The sequence below is a fragment of the Oryctolagus cuniculus genome, chromosome 7 (genome assembly GCF_051225735.1).
Source record: "Oryctolagus cuniculus isolate XC-2025 breed Fujian yellow rabbit chromosome 7, ASM5122573v1, whole genome shotgun sequence".
Classification (NCBI taxonomy): domain Eukaryota; kingdom Metazoa; phylum Chordata; class Mammalia; order Lagomorpha; family Leporidae; genus Oryctolagus; species Oryctolagus cuniculus.
The window spans coordinates 10,306,215-10,325,954 of NC_142873.1; the positions used below are offsets into that span (position 1 = coordinate 10,306,215).

A 19,740-nucleotide genomic window follows, 5' to 3' on the forward strand; every position below is an offset into this window, starting at 1 on the left:
GCAAATAATGACTCCAGTTACATGAGGAATTTTAAAATAGTGAAACTCCTAGAATCAGGGAGCAGACTGGTGGTTATTACACACTGAAGGGAGGGGAAGTGAGGATGAGATGACAGGCAAGCATTAAGTTCCAACTAGGAGTGACAGGTTGTGGAGATGTGCTTCCATCATTGTGTCTACACTGGACAGTATCATACTGTTCACTTAAAATTTTGTTCTGAGAGTAGACAGCATTTTAAATGTTCCTGCTTGGGGCTGGCACTGTGGCACAGCAAGTCAAGCTGCCATCTGCAGTACTGCATCCCACATGTGCCCCAGCTCGATTCCCGGTTGCTCCACTTCTGCTCCAGCTCCCCACTAATGCACCTGGGAAAGTGGTCAAAAGATGGCCCAATTTCTTGGGACCCTGCACCCATGGGAGAGACCCAGACAAAATTCCTGGCTCCCTGGTTCAGCCTGACCCAGTCCCGGATGTTGCAGAATTTGGAACCAGTGGATGGTTCAGAAAACAAATAAAAATAAATGTTTTTGCCTGAATAAAATTTTTAAATGGGTATATTTCTGATCTTGGTACTAGTCTTGCAAGAATATCTTAATGAGTACATAAAATAAATGTCATTAATACATACTTACTAATTTGGCATTGTAGGTACAATGGGAAAAAGTCTTGTTGGAGAATTGTTTCCTTGAGTCTTCAGTATATTTTATATGCAGATAATTCTAAATTTATAAGCTTTAGAAATCGGTATAACCATCTATATAACCTTGTAACCTCATAGCCTTATATAATCTTATAACTTGCATATGACTTTATAATCATCCATATAACCTTTACCAGATTACTTAATTTCTGTATTTTATCCCTTATCTGTGAATTGGAATTAAATTTTTATTTATTTATTTTTGCCCAGCAGAGTTAGTGAGAGAGAGAGAAAGAGAGAGACAGAGTGAGTGAGTTAGACAGTAAGGGAGAGACAGAGAGAAAAGTCGTCTTTGCGTAGGTTCACCCCCCTAATGGCCGCTACGGCTGGCGCTGCGCCGATCTGAAGCCAGGAGCTGGGTACTTCCTCCTGGTCTCCCATGCGGGTGCAGGGCCCAAGGACCTGGGCCATCCTCCACTGCCCTCCTGGGCCACAGCAGAGAGCTGGACTGGAAGAGGAGCAACCGGGACTAGTACCTGACGCCCCAACTGGGACTAGAACCCGGGGTGCCAGCGCCACAGGCGGAGGATTAGCCAATTGAGCCGCGGTGCCGGCTTGGAATTAATATGGTTCTTACTCATAGGATGGTTAAGTAAATTAAATGCTTATTACATGAGACTTACACTAGTTCTTTCACAGAAAGGGCTTAATAAATATGATGTTATTTCTATCTTTTTACTAAATACCTACAGTGATATTTTAACAGTATTTTTATGTTACTGATTTTGTATGCTTCTAAAAGTATTAATACATGTAGAATATTTCATGGCTGCATTTGAAATTTGAGAACAGTACATTGGAATGAAGGAGACTTAAGTCAAACAAGTTCTCTTAATGATAAGGGAATGTTTGAGTAGACTGGAGACACAATAAAAGACATAAAAGTGGAAAAGAGTGGCAGAAAGAAAAAGAGTTTAGAAATGTAATGACCAAAATTTAGCTGAATAGAGAGAGTCCAGTTATAAAAAGCTGAGACGTGCGAGCTTGATCTTACAGGTAGGAAGGATTCACAGGTATTTCTGTTCATCAAAGAATGACAGCATCAAAGTAGTTTATTAGGAACAGTTAGTGGAACTGTGCAGGATATATTAGGAAAGGGGAACCCAAAGGCCAGAAACCCAAGTGGAAGGCTGTGCAGTGTTTGTCAGTATGTGACAGTGAAGATTCGAAACAAATGCTTAAAAAAAAAAAGAAAAAAAAAACAGACTAAGCGCAATGTAAGGAGACATTTTAGAGGAAATAAAAAAAACAGGAGAAGGTGACGGTAACTCACAGGATTTAGGGAAATAGGAATAGAATTTGCTGAAGCTTGTCTCCTTCTGAAGAAAGAAACAGAGCAAGGAACTTAGTCCTGGGAAGAGGAAAAAGAGTAAGGAAAGGAGCAAGGGTGGCCTGCAGGCAGTGGGAGGAGCATCAGAACCAAGCATTGCTCTGCTGTGCTGAAGACACGTAGCTTGAGGCCGGTGCCATGAGCGGCTGAAGAGAGGCTGTGTGGGGGCCCTTGTCTCCTTTCACCAGCAGAGGGCAATCTACACACACACTATTTCGGCTTAGAAACAAGGAGGCTTTGGGCAGGAGGGTTTTGTGTTCAGTTTCAGGTGTTTAGTGGAAAAACGCTGGGAGACTAGACTTCCAGCCAGAGGAAGATTTCTGTAATGGAGCATGTCACATACAACAGAGGGAGAAGGTATCTAAAGCAACATCCGACTTTGAGTACCAGCTGTATGACTCGTGCAACCTTTAGTACATCCTTAACCTTTCCAAAAGTCAGGTCAAGTAGGAGTGGCAATTCCTGTTTCACCACATACTACTTCCACTTCATAGTGCACATGAGTAGCAGAATATTTCATCGTGTTGTTGATTTTTATTTATTTTCACCCACCTGAAAGGCAAAGGCAGAGGAGAGATCTTACATCCTCAGGGTCCTTCCCCAGATGCCTGCAGGAGCCAGGGCTGGGCCAGGCCGAAGCCGCGAGCCCAGAACTCCATCTGGGTCTCACCTGCGTGTGGCTGAGGCATCATCTGCCGCCTGCCTCCCAGGTTGTGTTAGCAGGAAACTGGTTTGGAAGCAGGGTGACTGGGACTGGAGCCAGCTCTCTGATAGGGGATGTGGGTGTCTCAGGTGCCCACCCTGCAAAATAGTTGTTACCCAATCCCATTGTTTTGTCCACTACAACATCCTAAATAGATGTGTTATTCTGTGAGACCCCTCCTAAACAGATGTATCATTCTGTGAGACCCCCGGCTTTATCTTTGTAGAGTTGTGGTGGTAGAGAGCTGACACTGAGCTGAAGCATCCCTCCCTGCCACATCAGCCGCTCTTTGTAGCTGCTTCTCTCGCGGAACCTCCCTGTTCCGTGTGATCCTGTGTCAGTGACTGGAAGACAAGCAAGGCATGCCTCTCCTCAGGTCATACTTTCTGCTGGCCAATTCTCCTAGTTTTAGTAGGAGAAACAGTATTTCTTCCCTCTCCATGACAATTTCTTTTATTTCTTTGGTATGTTGTTGATGCTTTTTATATCCGTTTTCTCACTTGGTATGCAGACCATCTCCATGAGGTGCAATGGTACTAAGTGAAATAGAGCGCTCGCTTCGGCAGCACATTTACTAAATTCAGTGAAATGGATGTTGGGGGCACTGCTTTGCAGAGGTGGAAATGGGTGCTTGCAGGGAAAAGAGATGCCCATAAAGTCAGTCAGTGCTCAGGCTCAGGTCTCTCCTTTCTGCAGGACCTGGCCCTGCTCCGAGCTTGTTTTGTTTGTTTACTTTCCTCTGGTTGCATGCTGCTTTGCTAGTATTTTTCCAGTGTCACCTGAAATCGAGTATACAACGCCAGGAGTAGTCCAGTTTAGGACATGTGCTTAACAGTGGTAAGATCAGAAATGCACCTAGTGCCATGCATGTGCTTGTCTTAGTAATGTGCTTTCTCCCCGTTATCGCCAGATCCAAGGCTCGCGACACGAAGGTATTGATAGAAGACACAGACGACGAAGCTAACACTTGACTTCTCCGACGTCTAGACTAACATTCTGGGTTTTCCTACTCGACACTTCTTTCCTCGACCAACGCAACCTCTACTACCTTCCCAGCTGAAAACCGGAGAAATCGCCTCACACACTTCCGAGCTCTCCCAGATCGGATCCTGTGGACTCCAAACAGGCTCACTGTGTTTCTTTTCTTTTCTTCTGGTTTAATTTTAATTTTCTATTTTTAAAACAAATACTTCATTTTGCCAATCAGAGGACATTTTAAGGAACAAAAACAGTCTCTCATGGATTGTTTACAATCACAAGGACACAGATACCGACCACGATGAAGATCAGGCACTGCAAGGACCCTCTGATGGGATGGTACCGAGATGTCTCGGCTTCCGCTTGGTCCGGTTTTGACTGGTTGAAACCGGACATTGGTTTTTTAAATTTTTGTCAGTTTCTGTGGAGAATTATTTCCTTTCCTTCATACCCAGCGCAAAGGCACTGGCTGCACTTGCAGGAAAAGAGCAGCTTAGAGCAGTGCCTTCATTCACGAAGCTACTTTTTCATTTGATGTAACTTTTCTTATTTTGGGGAGGGGTGCTGGGTGGGTGGGAAATATGATGTATTTGTTACGTACAGTTCTCTCATTATTTATAAACTTGACCGTAAGAGAATGCTGTCACTGCAGTGAAGACGATGGCAGAGGAAACGGGGACTGATGCTGGATGACATCGCTGGGGTCAGCCCGCGCACCGCTCTCAGGAGACAGTTTGCACCGGTTTCACGTGTTGAGCGCTTTTATTTTAAGCCAAAGTTTCATTATTCACTTTTTAGTTGTTGCTACTTTAGAGTCCTGAGCATCTTTCATGACTGAGCATCCCACACTTACCCACACCGCCAACTGAGATTTATAAGAGGTTCTGACACAGATGTGCAATACATTTGCCCGTATTACAACTGTAACAACAGAAGTTATAAATTCACTGGGGAATTAGAGTGTAATCTTTACTAACTCCGAATTAGAAACTAGCTACTTTAGAGACTCTCCACACCCCCAGTTGGTCAGTCTTTCTTCTGTGTTCAACCACGTAAAGCCAGAATTTGATCAAATTAAGTCTGTTGTGGGGAAGTTGGGTTTTTGAGCACATAGAACAAATTATCATTACTCCTTAGTTACCCTGGTATAAAAGATTTTGACAGCCATTTCCCTCAGCAGTTTTAAAGGGCGAACGTTACATTTCCTGCCTTCCGTGCTTAAAAAAAAATCTACTTTTTAAAAATATTGAGTGTCTAAACTTGGTTATACATAGAAGGTATATTGCCTAGAAATTTTAGACTATACAATTCCCATTTTTTTTTTTGTTTCATTTATTTCCTTAGTTTCTAAGTCATCCAAATGAGCCCGAAAGCCGTAAGGGGTTTTACTTTCCTGACCCAGATGAATATTCCAGAATTAAATCAGTAGATGCATGAAAGTAAATTTACCTCTGTCATTTTCAGCTTGATTTTAAAGGGAGGAAGGAAGCAGTGAAGGGACAGCCGTTAGCACTTGCGTAATCTTCAACCTTGTGGTCACTGCCCTCTAACACACCCCTCTTCTCATGAGCTCTTCCCCCTTGGATCCAAGTCTTACTACGTCCCTGTCATAACTCCAGATTATATTAAAGTGACTGTTACTACCAAAACTCTACCAATTAACTGACAGGTAGTTTCTTTTTAAAGGGGTTACTTATTTCTTTATTCTGACAAACTTCCAAAATTTGTTCCCTTTCTGAATTGAGGTTTTTGTGTTTTTTTGTTTTTGAAAAAATCATAACACTTTGGTAACTTCTGTTGCTTTTTTGTATTTTGCCAAGCATATATTCCTTGGCCCAAAACTGAAGGGGAAACGTTTACTCTTTTTTTTGTTGTTTAAATAAATTGAGTCATTTATAATAATCAGTGGTAACAATTTAGTGACCCATGGCAGATTAAAGATTGCATTATTCCTTTTTAGGTTCTTTTTTCTTTTTTCCTTAACTATTCTAGTTTTTGTACTTCAGAACTATGAGGGAAAGTTCACTGGTCTGTCACGAAATAGCAGTGACCTTTTATTCCTGAGTTGTACAGAGAAGTCCAGTGGGTCAGTCATTTCTTATGCAAATAAAATTGGTGACACTGATATGTATCCAGAGCCATTTGAACTGTCAGCCTCATTGGTGGCTCTGTGAGGTGAAACATTCAGAATCCTACAGTTGGCATCTGATGTTTGAACTCCCCAGTGCTTTTACATCCTTGTGTCCTATGGCACTTTGACCTTTTTCACCTGCTACGATTCTAGGTCCTTATCAGTATTAACTTTCCATAGAGACTACAATGGGATGTATTCCTTTTCTGATGTTTTCCTGCTGGCATATTCTGTTAAAAAATGAGACTCCTGTAACTTTTAGTTGACCATGAAAGATACTCAAACACATATTTAAACGCACAGCTGTATGTTCTTAAAGTTACAAAGAAAAAAGAGGGCTTTTTCTTATAGAAAACATTTGAGAAACAGTATACATTTAAACTTTTTCCATCGAACAAAGCAGTGAACATATTTATCTCCTCAGCTTTATAACACCTAGCAGTTGTGAATGCTGGGTCCCACCTGAGGTTTTATTGGAGTCTTCCATGCACTGAGTCTCAATAGAGCTCTCAGAAATGAGAGTCACAGAGTCACTTTAAAGGAATATCAACCACACTGAAGGTAAAACTTCATCTGATTCTGGATTTAGAAACTCCAGTTTTATTTGTATTCAAGAATCACTCACTTTAACTTCTTAGTAGAAGTTGAAATACTCCCAAGAGGATAAAATTTATTTTTCATTTTCTAGTAATATGGAAAACATTGATACGTGTAGAGAACTAGAAGACAAAAGTGAGTCTGCTCTTCATGTACAAATGCCTCCTGTATTTAAGACTGCCTATATCATGACGAATCAATTAGCGACCTCATAAAGAAAGATCATGAAACAATCAAGATGAAGGCATCATGAATTGGGTTATAATGCAGGAAGGTCATTTGTAAGATTGGAAAAACATTGAAAATCCATGTGCAACTTGGTTTTCAAGCATTCTGTCATTAGGCTCCTTAAGCAACTTGCCCGCCTTCCAGTTCAGGAGTCACACTGTGACCAGCAACCTGTTCAGATCCTTCGAGAAAGAGAAAGGGATCTGGCTCCCAGGACCCCTGACTTCCCAGTATTGCAAATGTGAGAGTACTGCAATTTGAGCTGAGTTTTACTGGAAGTGACTTACTGAGTCGGGTGTCTTTCCACACTCCAAGTAACTAGAGAAGGCAGTGCATCCAGTTCTGCACAGGTGAACTAACAAGCAAGGAAATAGGAACAAGTAACCTAGTCCTGGGTCAGACAGGCAGGAGATGAACAGACACTGAGTGAAAGAAAAGTGATTTGGGGGCTGTTAGAGAACAGCAAGAAGACTGGAGCTGAGGAGCCCAGCAGAGCGGTTAGGAAAGCATGTGAACTTCTAGAAGGATAGAAGGGGGATCCTCAGGTAGGAGAGACCTGTCTTTTGTTCTTATTTTCCCCCTTCAACGTTGCATTACTCAGAAAACAGTTCCCAAATGCGATTTTCTAAGCCGTGACCAGAAGACTTTATTTCTAATGTAAAGAATTTAGAAAAAAATCCTATTTCTTATTGGAAAATAATACCCATAGTATTCCTTCAGTCGAAGAATTGGGATTCTTAGAAATCATTTCATTTTGCTTCCTAAACATTTCAGATTGCTGGTACTGTTTTCTCTTACTGGATTTTAATAGTTTCCATGAAATCTGCCTATCCCTCTCAAAAAACAAGTATTTTCTTCCTATCTAACATAATCAAATCTTGAAAATTAAGATAATTTCTCAGATTAAAAATGTCATTTTGATTGTATGGCTCCCTCAATAACAGAAATCACCATACTTCTGTCAAGTTTACTGAGAAATCAGTGTCATAGATAAGGGCTGTGGTGACCAGGTGAAGACAGCAGTCCTGAGAAGAATGAATCCCATTTATCAGTTTGGTTCATTTTTTTTCTGGCTGGTCTAAATTTTTCTTGCATTTGATCATTAACTAAAGCAAGAAGAGTTGAAAACTGTAATTCTCTGCATTTCGGACGTTAGTCTTGATAGGGAGTCTTAAAATTTCTCAGAATTTTACATTGCATTGTAAGTCTAGACAACGCTAGAGCCTATGGTCATGTGGGGTAGAGCTGGGTAGAGCTAAAGGAGTTTGTGCTTTTCAGTGTTCCAGACCAACCATTCAACCAGCCTTCACCACGCTCCGCTTACAAATGTGAAGAAGATTTGGAGTTTAGGTTCAGCGATACAAGAGGCTGGGGAGTGGAAGGGAGGCTGTTGACTGGTGTGGCTCGTAATAATTCTTGTGTGAATTGTCCAGACTCTGATACGGAGTTGCCCTCAGAAGCAACCTTCCAGAATATATTTGCTTAATTATGGAGGGAGAAGAAGTAAGAGAGACAAAATCAAAGTTTCCCCTGAAGTGAGGAGAACCATTATACTCATTTTCCACTGAAGTGGGTTTCCTTGTCATACACCTTTGGTTTGTTTTATTATTGAATCAGTGTCTGGTGCCATCAACTTAAGAGGACAATCAAAAATCATCTGTTGTTTGCCTTGGATTCCGTGTGTCTGCTAGTGACACGGTCCGCCTGATGGACGTCCACTCTGCTGCTGTGCTTCGTCCTCTGTCCTTTGCTCTGTCCCGCCACCAGCCTGTGGCAGGACGTGGACTTCAGGGAGGAGCAGGCTTCCTAATCACTGTCTCTGAGGGCCCTGCCTTCACGTCCTGGAGCCACACCAGCGTGCTGGGAGTAGGGAGAACGATCGTGAGAAATCCCAAAGTCACTGTTCACGATAATTGTTATTCTTTTGAACTGTGAAGTAAAACTGTGAGAAACTCATGTTTCAGTTGAAAAAAGAACAGAACTCTTAAACTTTATCACATTGTGAAGATTAATTTTTTGCCGTTTTCAGGATTAGCACAGACCCTTGTATTAATGAAGAATACTGAGGAGGGGAATGGGGTGAGACATGTTTTTCTTTTCGGACTCCCTCCCTCCACTTCTGTTCCCCTCACCCTGCTCCCCAACAAACGATGCTGTTTTATGAACCCTGAGCCGTGCTCTCAGGAGTAACTCGATTGTGGTTAGTCCTCTGGATGCTTCTTCCTCTCCCGTTCTCCTTCCTTGCTTTCTTACTCTCCACTCTGGTAAATGGAAAAGGTGACGTCAGAGAATTGACACTTGCTTGGATTCCTGTTGTATCTGTGACTATGCTATTAGCTGTCTCCTTTTTCCTCCTTATATGGGTAGAATTCTTATGCCATGTGGACTTCCCTTCTTGATAAGTAGTTCAATGCACAATGTGGTACTGTTTTATAGTTTCTAGATGGTTGTACAAAGCAAAAAGTTAATGTGGTTATGTGTTTTTAAAAGCAAATAAGTGATTGGTTACAAAACTGTCCTTTTTTCATTATTACAAGCTCTCTGTTTTCCAACAGTCTTCTGGCTCCTTTGTCACTGGTGAATGGTCTGTGTGACTGTGCTTCCCTTCTGGGTGTCTTGGCTCTCTGAACACAGCTCCCCATGGTGCTAACTTGTATGTGGGTTTAGAACAACAGACTACAATGGTGAATTTTTTAAAAAAACTTTTACTAAGTTAAAAATAACTGTAAGTGACCTTGTTCTTCAGGTAAATATGAGGTATGACATGAAAGCAATGGGACTGATGCAATAAGCCTTTTTTTTTTTTTTTTAATCCTCACAGAGAATCTCAAGTAGATGAAACAGTAGTTCCAGCTCCATGAAGGAGGGCTGGGCACTTGTTACCACTGTGGAACTCTGTGGTAGTTTCTGCAGGACTTCCTGGATTAATGATTAAGTATTAAGCTTTATGTTTATTGAGGGAAAATATGAGGGGGAGGCTAAGATTGAATACACAAAGGAAAACATCATTTGCTGTCTAAAGCACGAGGGCCTTTCATTTTCAGTACCACAAGCTCTGGTCCTCACCCTCTTTCTTTGTCGCCTAAGTCTGAACATGCTAATTAAGGCATTCCCACACAAATGTCAGGTTGGGCTGTGCACATGTATGAGTCACCAGATAACTCAACACCCCTGTCTACAGTCTGACAATGCCTACAGCATCTCGGTTGCACAGGGATTCATGAATCAGTTCAGTTTGTCTATCAAGAGACAAAGACCCTGAGCAGGTGGGATTCTAGGAGACCACTCTCCTTTTTTTGCCATCTTAGGCATATCCAGCATCTTAGGGCTTTTAGTGTCCTGTATCTTTATATGGGTAATTTCTATTAAATCTTTTTTAAGCTTATGAGAATAATGACCAATGTGATACTTCCCAATTCATTTCTTTTTCTAATTTTCCACATTTTCCTTTAGGGGGATTGTGGAGTTGTTATATTTTTCCCCCTTTTGGTAAAAATTCTTTTAAATCTTTAAAAACTCATCATAATTATACTACATAATCTGTTCCCAAGCAGAACAGCAACAACAAAAACTGGTATTCATTTCATAGAACCAGCATAAGCCTAGTGCCAGCCTGGACAAAGCTAACACCGTAAACGAAGGCCCTGTCTCATGTATGAACGTAGACACACACATCCGAAAGAAACGCCAGCACATCAGTCTCTTGGTGCCGCTGCCGGGTGTGTGAGATGCAGGGCTAAGTCTGCCTTTCTGAGGCCACGCCGCCCTGAATGCGCCCCAGCTCACCGGATCTCCAAAGCTAAGCGGGTCGGGCCTGGGGGTTCTTGTGTGTGTAAAAGGTTAATTCAGTGTGTGTTTATTGAGCTCCTATCAGGCTTGGCATTACCTTAGTAGTTTTAATTTCAGCATCGGTTTTACAACGACAAGAAAGGAAATGGGACACTTTTTTCTGATCTACCTATCAGAAGCCACTGCCCTGTGTCAGAGTTTTCTGCTACTGGGTCCAGCGTTGTGGCATAGCAGGTAAAGCCACCGGCTGCAGCACTAGCATCCCACATGGTTCCCAGGTCAAGTCCCGGCTGCTCGCTCCCTGCTAATGCACCTGGGAAAGCAGAGAAGACGGCCTACGTGCTTGGGCCCCTGCACCCATGTGGGAGACCTGGAAGAAGTTCCTGGCTTTGGCCTGGCACTGCCATGGCTGTTTCCATTATTGGAGAGTAAACCAGTGAATGGAATATCCATCCATTCATCCATTCTCTGTCTCCCTGTCCCTCTCCCTCCCTGTAATTCTGACTTTAAAATAAAGAAGTTTTCTTTAAAAGACTCATGAATACATTACTCTATGTTTAAGATTTAAAAAAAATTTTTTTAACAGGCAGAGTGGACAGTTAGAAAGACAGAGAAAGGTCTTCCTTTTGCCGTTGGTTCACCCCCCAATGGCCGCTGCGGCTGGTGCACCGCACTGATCCGAAGGCAGGAGCCAGGTGCTTCTCCTGGTCTCCCATGGGGTGCAGGGCCCAAGCACTTGGGCCATCCTCCACTGCACTCCCGGGCCATGGCAGAGAGCTGGACGGGAAGAGGGGCAACCAGGACAGAATCTGGCGCCCTGACCGGGACTAGAACCTGGTGTGCCAGCACCGCAGGTGGAAGATTAGCCTAGTGAGCCGCAGCACTGGCCAAGATTTTTTCTGATACCAAAACCTGTCCTTGTAATCTTACGGTTTACTTAATGAAGTATAATTGAGGTCTCATTTGAATGGTTATATTTTCTTTAAAAAAATACATTTTTTGAAAGAGTAACACAGAAAGTCTTCCATCTGCTGATTGACTCCCCACTGGCTGCAGCTCCATCCAGGTCTCGCACATGGGTGCAGGAGCCCAAGCACTTGGCCTCTTCCACTGTTTCCCAGATGCATTAGCAGGGAGCTGGATCAGAGCAGAGCAGTTGGGCTCCGTTCACAGAGCCTTAACCTGCGGGGCCAAGATGCTGGTCCTGTCTTTCTGATCCTTCTGTGAAAACATAGTTCTCATGACAGCTACATAACAGGTAGCCAATTCTAGGTTTGTAAATTACTGTGTCTTTCTCAAGTTATAGCTGGTCAGGTTAGAATACAACCATTTCAAAGAAAGAGAACACCCTGCTCCTACCCACAAAATGTGTGCATGGGCCCTTCAAAAGGTTCATGGGAAATGCATATTAAGGCAAAACTCTGCATGGGTTCTCACAGCACCATCAGCGGCAGCGGCAGCGGCAGCAGCATCTCACCGTGACCCCGGGTAGGCTCCCAGGGGGAGGCGCACCCCCTGCAGCTTCTGCAGCCCAGCGTCCCTGCTGTTAGGTGCCAAGTGTCTGGCTAGGAACAGAGGCCGCGCCTTGCCCCAGATCTGACTGAAGGAGGAGAACCTAGGTCTGCCTGCCGCTTCCACGGAGACGGGTTCTTTCCAGGTCACTCAGAGGAAGCGTGGTGACCACAGGGGGTGGGGGACGGCGGCAGAGGTGGGCACCGCCACTGTCCTGCTTCCTGCTGCCCCAGGCCCTGGCCACTGGGCAGCCTCCTCCACACCTTGGGCTTCCACATTGTCCTGTCTTTGACTCAATTCCCGCCTTTCAGATAAAGATTACGTTTCTCATCACTGTGCTCTCCTGTCGTGAAATCCTGCCAGGTTCCAAAAACTGAAGATCAGTGTCGATGAGCCAAGGAGTGACAGGTTCCCTTGGGCCCCTGGGAACTGCCAGCCGGGGGACCCTGTGTACCATTCCCCAGAGACGCCCATTCCCGAGGTCCAGGTGTCCCCAGGAGCAACTGTGTCCGCCTCTGGGGGGCGCCATGGAGCCCTGGCCTTGGCGAACTTTGCCCATCCCTTCACCTCCACAGTATTTTATCCGGCATCACATTGAGTGCTTGGTGCATCTGGCCCAGGGTCCTCACGGATCGCAGGCTGGAGGGTAATCCCAAGTGTGAGTGCAGCGCATGGTGCTGGGTCGGGTGTGGATGAACTGACGAGGCAGGGATTCCTCGGCTGGGGCTCCCATGGGAAACCATCATGAAGCCAGGGCCTGGCGGTGAGCAGGAACCAAATACATCATGAACGAGTGCGTGAATGCATGCGCGCGCACCCAGCGTGAGGACGGCGAGGGGCAGCCTGCCCAGGCGCAGGCTTAGAAACACAGCACACTGGCAGAACAGGTGGCCCAGTGTGGGCCTGCCTCCCCTCCCCTATGGGATGAGTATCTGTGGCCCCTCCCTTCTGGTCAGCATGGCCGCTCGTGGCTTGGGCATCCTGGGAGCTCTCGTCGGGCCCTGCTGTGGGTCGGGATACTGGGTGTCGTCCTACAGACGCCCACCTGTGTGAGTGAGACGGTGCCATGTGCGATTCCGCCTGCCTCTTGTGGACTTTGTAAGGGGGCTGGGGGCGTTAGTGTACAGTCCAGGCTGAAGAGGAAGGGGCCTCCTGCAGGAGCCATGGGGAGGGGTGGCTCCTGCCTCGGAGCTCAGGGATGTGGCCCTCCCTCCCTGAGGGCTTCAGGAAGAGGAGGCAGCCGTGAGACCTCGGCTGGACTCACTTTGGACACCTGGGCAGGGGAGTCCGAGATGACCACTCCAGTAAACACACAGGTGACAAAAAAAGCAAAACAGGGCAGGCACTTATCCTAGCAGTTAAAACACCAGTTAAGAACTCAAGTCAGGGCTGGTGCTGTGGCACACAGGGTTAATGCCCCGGCCTGCAGTGCTGGCATCCCATATGGGCACAGGTTCGAGTCCTGGCTGCTCCACTTCCGATCCAGCTCTCTGCTATGGCCTGGGAAAGCAGTAGAAGATGGCCCAAGTCCTTGGGCCCCTGCACCCATGTGGGAGACCTGGAAGAAGCTCCTGGCTCCTGGCTCCTAATCAGCACAGCTCCAGCTGTTGTGGCCATCTGGGGAGTGAACCATCAGATGGAAGACCTCTCTCTCTCTCTCTCTCTCTCTCTCTCTCTCTCTGTCTGTCTCTCCTCTCTCTGTGTAACTCTTTCAAATAAATAAATCATAAAAAAAAAAAGGAACTTCATGTCACATGTCTGAGTACTGGGGTTCAGCCTCCCTTGTAGGTGAGCAAAGAGGCGGAGTCCTGAGGTGGCAGCCACTGCTGTTGAAGCAGCTGTGGACACTGGAATGACGACACGGATTTGAGCAGGACAAGCTTAGCTGACCCAGCAGCCTCAGGGTGAGCGGGCCCAGGCTCTAATTCTGAAAGAAGTTTACTGTGGGTAAAATGCCATCAGCAGTGCGTGCTGTAGAGACACACTTGGAAAGAGGAAGACAAGTGGCGTGACCAGCTTCGCTGCTGTTCTAATGACTTTCCACAACTACGCCACATTTCAGCAACCGTCGCCCTGATCAATTAACAGCTGGCGACACTGAGATAAGAGCTCCCTGAAAAGTAAAGTGATCACCAGCATGTTTTTGCAATGAAGTATTTTTAAAATTAAAAAAAAATACACATGTTGGGTTTTTGTTTTTTTAGAATAATGCTATTGCATACTTAATGATCTACAAGATAGTCTAAATATAATTTACATGCATTGGGAAACTGAAATAATAATGTGAGACTTCATTGTAGTGGTCTGGAATGAAAACCCACAAGGGGTCTGAGGAGGCTGAAGGCCTGGGTCAGCAGTTTGGGTCAGGGTGAGTCCAAAGTTCATATTCCCACGTCTCAGGACAGGGATGCAGTACGGCCAGGCTCTTTATCACCACGTGACATGGGTGTCCTTTAGTCCAGTTCCCAACAGGGTCCTCCTTTCCATTGGAAACCTCATCAGCATGGTCTGTTCCGTTCCCAAGTTTGCCAGCTGGCGCTCTGAGCCCCTGTGAGAACCTTCCGGAACACCTAGCCTGCTCCTCCAGGTGGCCCACCTCCCCAGCAAACCAGCACCACCGGCCCCTCTCCAGCTTCAGCCATAGAGAGTGGCACCGACCCCACTTCTCAGCACCAATTTTCTTTATTAGTCCACTTTCTGTTACTGTAACTAAAATGCCCGAGAGAAGCGAATTGGAAAAGAAAAGGCTCATTTCAGCTTTGCAGTTGGGCAGTGCAGCCTCAGGCGGCCCCACCAGCTGGTGTCCGGTGACAGCTTTCCAAGGCCGGCACAGAGGAAAGATCCGACATGAGCCAGGCTGCAGAGAACAGCGGGGCAGAACGTGAACTCAAGTAATCAGCCGTCTGGTGAGAACCACCCTCCGAAGGCCCACCCCCACAATGACCTAAAGAACCCCCGGCCAGAGCCATCTCAGACGCCATGATGACATCAGACCTCAACCCTCAATCCATCAACCACCGCGACGGAGGCCTCTGAGCGTGGACACCTGCATGGATCTGGGGGAGACAACACAAGCTCTGATGCTTACTCTCCAGAGGTCTCTAACACAACTTAGGTCTCTGTACCCGGTGCTAAGAAATGGTAGCAAAGGAGCAGGGGTGGTGACCTCCTTCCAGAACTCACAGTCCGGTGAAGATTTAAGCTCGCGTGTGCGGTGCACACGGTATCTCTGGAGAAGTGTGCTCTGACCCATGTTTCTCAGAGCTGTCTGTGCACACGTGCATTCCTGGACAGCACCCTGAAAGAGACCTCGTCACAGAACTGGCGGCTGACAAAGTGCACGGTTTGCTAGGATATCTGTGCACGGGCATATTTTAAGAACCGTGTGCTGTCATGCTTTCAAGAGGCCTCAAATGCTGTCAGTGGTGTGAGGTGTAGACTCCTGGGAGCGTGGGGAAGGGCCTCGGAGAAGCTCATCACAGATCCCACGGGTGGCAGAGCCCTCGCTTCACCAAGGAAGCACGGGGCGCAGCACAGCCTGTGAGAAGCATGCTGATTTACGCCTTTAAGAGGCTTCGACACTGTCCTGAGTCCCTGTAAACAGTGGTAAGAAATGACTGCACAGGGCCAAGGAGACCTAGTCTCCTGCAGAAGCCACAGCTCCACGAGTTCTGGTCACTAGGAAGACACAGAGTAGAAGGCATCTTTAAAGCATTCTTGGGCTGGCGCTGACGCAGCGGATAAAGCCACTGCCTGCAATGCCAGCATCCCATATGGGCACAGATTCGAGTCCTGGCTGCTCCACTTCCGATCCAGCTCTCTGCTGTTTCCTGGGAAAGCAGTAGAAGATGGCCCAAGTTCTTAGGCCCCTGCACCCACGTGGGAGACCCGGAAGAAGCTCCTGACTCCTGGCTTTGGATTGGCCCAGTGCTAGCTGTTGTGGCCATTTGGGGAGTGAACCAACAAATGGAAGACCTCTCTTTCTCTCTGCCTCTCCTTCTCTCTCTGTATAACTGTGACTTTCAAATAAATAAATAAATCTTTAAAACAAACAAAAACATTATCTCCTGATTCATGTTTCAAGGGGGCCGTGTATACTGCCTATAATGAACCTGTACAACCCTAACTGTGATCCTCCCCAAATCTGTAACCTCTACCCTTACCCCAGCTCTAACCCTAACTCTCTCCAACTCTAGCCACCTAACCACAATTCTTCACTCTTAGCTCCTAATCTACAACCCAAACCCCCAACTCCTATTCTGTAAATCCTAATTCCTAAGCCCTAAATTTATCACTCTAACCGTTATGTTCCCAATATCCTAAAATTAGCCCCATCCCAAACCAACCCCCAATCCACTACCAAATCAAGGGCATAATATCACAATGAAAAAAAAAATGACAGATACACACCTCTTGCAGAGATGTAATAATCCACGCCATAACAGCAACATGAAACCAGCAGCCCCTGGATTATTATGTCGGAATCATGTAGATGTCCTGGTTGGGGGTGAAGTGATGCTTACCTGGGTTTGGGGTAAAATACAATGGAGTGTTTCCTGTGCAGGTGTGAATACGGCAAAGCAGTAACTGTTGGGGAATCTCAGGGAAGGGTTGGGGTACTTTGTGTTACCACTCTAAGCTTCCTGTAAGCTTGAAATTCTTTGGAAGTAAATTACGTTTTAAAACAACCATGTGAATACCATTTCAGAAAAGCAGACATTACATTTACTTCAAAACCCAGTACAGCCAAGATCGCGAGAACACTTGCCCTCGGGAGAGTCTGAGGCCATTGGTGGCCACTGTGTGGATGCATTTTTTATTTCTGTGAAATATTTATTTACTTGAGAGGCAGAGAGATGGGGAGAAAGAGTTAACTCCCCAAATGACGGCAGTGGCCGGGGAGGGGGAGAAGATGGGAGCCAGGAACTCCACCCAGGCCTGCCACAAGGGAGCAGTGACCCAACTCTGAGCCATCGCCTGCTGCTTCCCAGGGAGCACACAGGAAGGTGGAATCAACTGGGGCCAGGCATCAAACCCAGGCACTGACTCACGATGCAGCTAAACCAACAGGAGCCTAGAAAATCTGAAATGCAGAATTATAAAAAGTCTGGAAGAATAAGAAATGTGACCTTGAACTTAGTAATAAGCTGTAACACACAACATCAGAAGCCAATTCAATGAAGAAAAAATGTGCATGTGGACTTTATAAAATTACATATTCTGCTCTGTGAAAAATCCTCTTCAGAGAACAGAAAGACAAGCCACAGACTGTGTGAAAAAAAATTTACAAAATACATACCTGATCAGGAATTTTGGTTCAAAATATACAAAGACTTGTCAAGGATCTACAGTAAGAAGACTAGCAATTCAGTTAAAAATGTGTAAATACCGGAATGGCTACCTGACCACAGGAAGTACAAAGACAGGAAATTTTCATACAAATACCTGCTCACCACCAGATGTCAACTGGGAATTGCAAACGACGGTAATAACGAGATAGCACTGCAGGCTTATCATAACTGTTCAACCCTAAACAACGGCAAGGCCGACAGCTGAGGATCAGAAGCAGGAAGCGTTCTTGGCTGGTGGTGTGCATGGCACGAGAGCCAGTTGGCAGAACAGTTTGGTGGTTAGTGCCAAAGCTAAACAAGTTCCACCTGGTGCTCTCACAATCACACCACTAAACTGTCTGTATTTAGACAACTGATTTGAAAAATGACGTCCAGACAAGCATGCCGTTATGTGCAGCAGTTCTATTCATAATGACCAAAACCTTCCCAGGATGACCTTCAATGGCCCAATGCATAACCAAGTGGAGGTACATCCATGCAATGGAATACATATTCAGGCAATGGGATATACATCATGTAAGGAATACATATTCAGGCAATGGGATACACATCATGCAATGGAATATATATTCCACAACAGAAATGAGTGCACATTCCAAAGTGCAAAGCGCTGGCTGAATCACCCATTGATTCGGAAGCCTGTCTGAAGGGATTCCACACTGCCTGGACCCTCTCGTGACATTCCAGAGAAGGCAGGACTACAGAGCTGATCAGTAAATCAATGAGTCCATGGGGTGGGGCGAAGCGTTCTGTAGACTGTAACGCTGGATACACGGTGATGTGCATTTGATCTTATAGCCCAAAGAGTAAATCACAATCTCTTCAAATTAAATTAAATTATTTAGGATGTGGGCAAAAGTCACTTCGAAATGAGTGTAATCTATGAACAAAAAAGCAAAATGTTTGGGGCTGCTGGCGCTGTGGTATAATAGGCTAAACCTCCACCTGTGGCACCAGCATCCCATATGGGCACTGGTTCGAGTCCCGGCTGCTCCACTTCCAATCCAGCTCTCTGCTATGGCCTGGGAAAGCAGTAGAAGATGGCTCAAGTCCTTGGGCCCTGCACCTGCGTGAGAGACGTGGAAGAAGCTGCTGGCTTCAGATCGGACCAACTCTGGCCATTGCAGCCATTTGGAGAATGAACCAGCGGATGGACGACCTCTCTCTATATATAACTCTTTCAAATAAATAAATAAATCTTTAAAAAAATTAGCAAAATGTACTGCTGGTACATAAATAATTGACACTATTTTATAAAGCTTTTTCCCAAAGAAAAAAGTCTGTTTTTCCTACACATTCTCAACACTTTTCTTAGACACCAGAGTGCACATGTGGTGTATGTATGTGTGTACGTATGTGTGTATGTATGTATATGTGTGTATGTACGTGTGTATGTGTGTGCGTGTGCATGTATGTGTGCATGTATGTGTGTGTGCGTGCATGTGTGTACATGTGTGTGCGTACGCGTGTATGTGTGTGTGTGTGTGTGTGGTGCCTGACCCTGCACTACAGAGGTTACCGCCTCTAAACTGTGAGCTGAGATAAACCCCTTCCTTCCCAAGAAGTCCCTCCCCTGCATTTCAGCGCACGGCGCACCTGGGTGGGCACACCCTGGTCCTCGAGCCCATCAAAGTGTCCTGAGGCTGGAACAACAGACTGGCAGGCACGCGGATCCTGTCCACTGAGGCAGGAGTGGAGGTGGGGCCCAGCCCTCGCACTGGGGACCGGAACCAGGCAGACACAGCTCCCAGAGGGAGGCGCGAGGGCGCGGATGCCGGGACGAAGGAACCAGGAGGTTCCACGTCCCTGACAGCACCCTCCGCGGCTGCGGGATCTCAGGTCCAGGGAGCGGACAGGTGGCTCCCGGGCACCCGGAGGACAGTCCGTCCCCGGCTGGCGGTCGGGAGCGGACCATCGGGGACCTCAGCCGCGTGGGGTCAGGCTGCCGCGGACGCGCTCCATTCGCCCCGTGCCTTTCGCTGACGTCGCTCCCGGCCAGCCCGAGGCCTGACCCTGGCCTGACCCTGGCCTGACCCCAGCACACCCGCGCGCGCTCCCGTCCCTGTCCCCGTCCCCCGGCCCTGGCTCAGGCCTTTGGCCCTAGGCGCACTCACCTGCCGGGATCGTCCTCTTCTGGGGCCGTGCCTGGGGGACCCCTGGTCGCCTGAATTTGAACCAGGAGGGCGACTTCCTGATGGCGCTCTCCTTAGGGCCGGCTTCCGGGGCTAGGTCGGGTCTAAATTAATTTTCCAGACTCTTTGACTTAGAGAATTCTGAATACAGGCCCAAACACGGCATGCAGGGTGATCAGCTTTACTTATAAAGAGAAAAATACCCAGGCCCATTAGGTCTTTACTTCAGGAAAGTGGGCCAAAGAACGCGATCTATCAGACAAGGAAAAGAACGGGAACTTCCGCTCC

General features: G+C 46.4%; 1 protein-coding gene and 1 long non-coding RNA gene across 4 annotated transcripts in view; one reads left to right on the forward strand and one right to left on the reverse strand.

Annotated features, from left to right (window-relative positions):
- The window catches only part of XPR1 (xenotropic and polytropic retrovirus receptor 1), a 226,748-nt gene extending 217,526 nt beyond the window's left edge, over positions 1-9,222 (forward strand). For both annotated transcript variants that reach the window (XM_051857042.3, XM_089299467.1), the window contains one exon: positions 3,645-9,222. In XM_051857042.3, coding sequence (XP_051713002.2) covers positions 3,645-3,705 — 61 coding nt within the window. In that variant the 3' untranslated portion in view covers positions 3,706-9,222. The remainder of the gene's footprint in view (positions 1-3,644) is intronic.
- Positions 9,223-9,599: 377 nt separating this feature from the next.
- LOC138850473 (uncharacterized) lies at positions 9,600-19,571 on the reverse strand. Of its 2 annotated transcripts, XR_016210360.1 has the most exons (3): positions 19,435-19,571; positions 16,380-16,492; positions 9,600-14,826 (listed from the first exon to the last, which is right to left on the reverse strand). It is a non-coding gene; the product is annotated as an uncharacterized LOC138850473 (long non-coding RNA). The 2 variants fall into 2 exon arrangements; XR_011390269.2 differs by lacking the exons at positions 9,600-14,826; positions 16,380-16,492 and adding an exon at positions 17,149-18,386 and having other exon boundaries at positions 19,435-19,570.
- Positions 19,572-19,740: the final 169 nt, after the last annotated feature.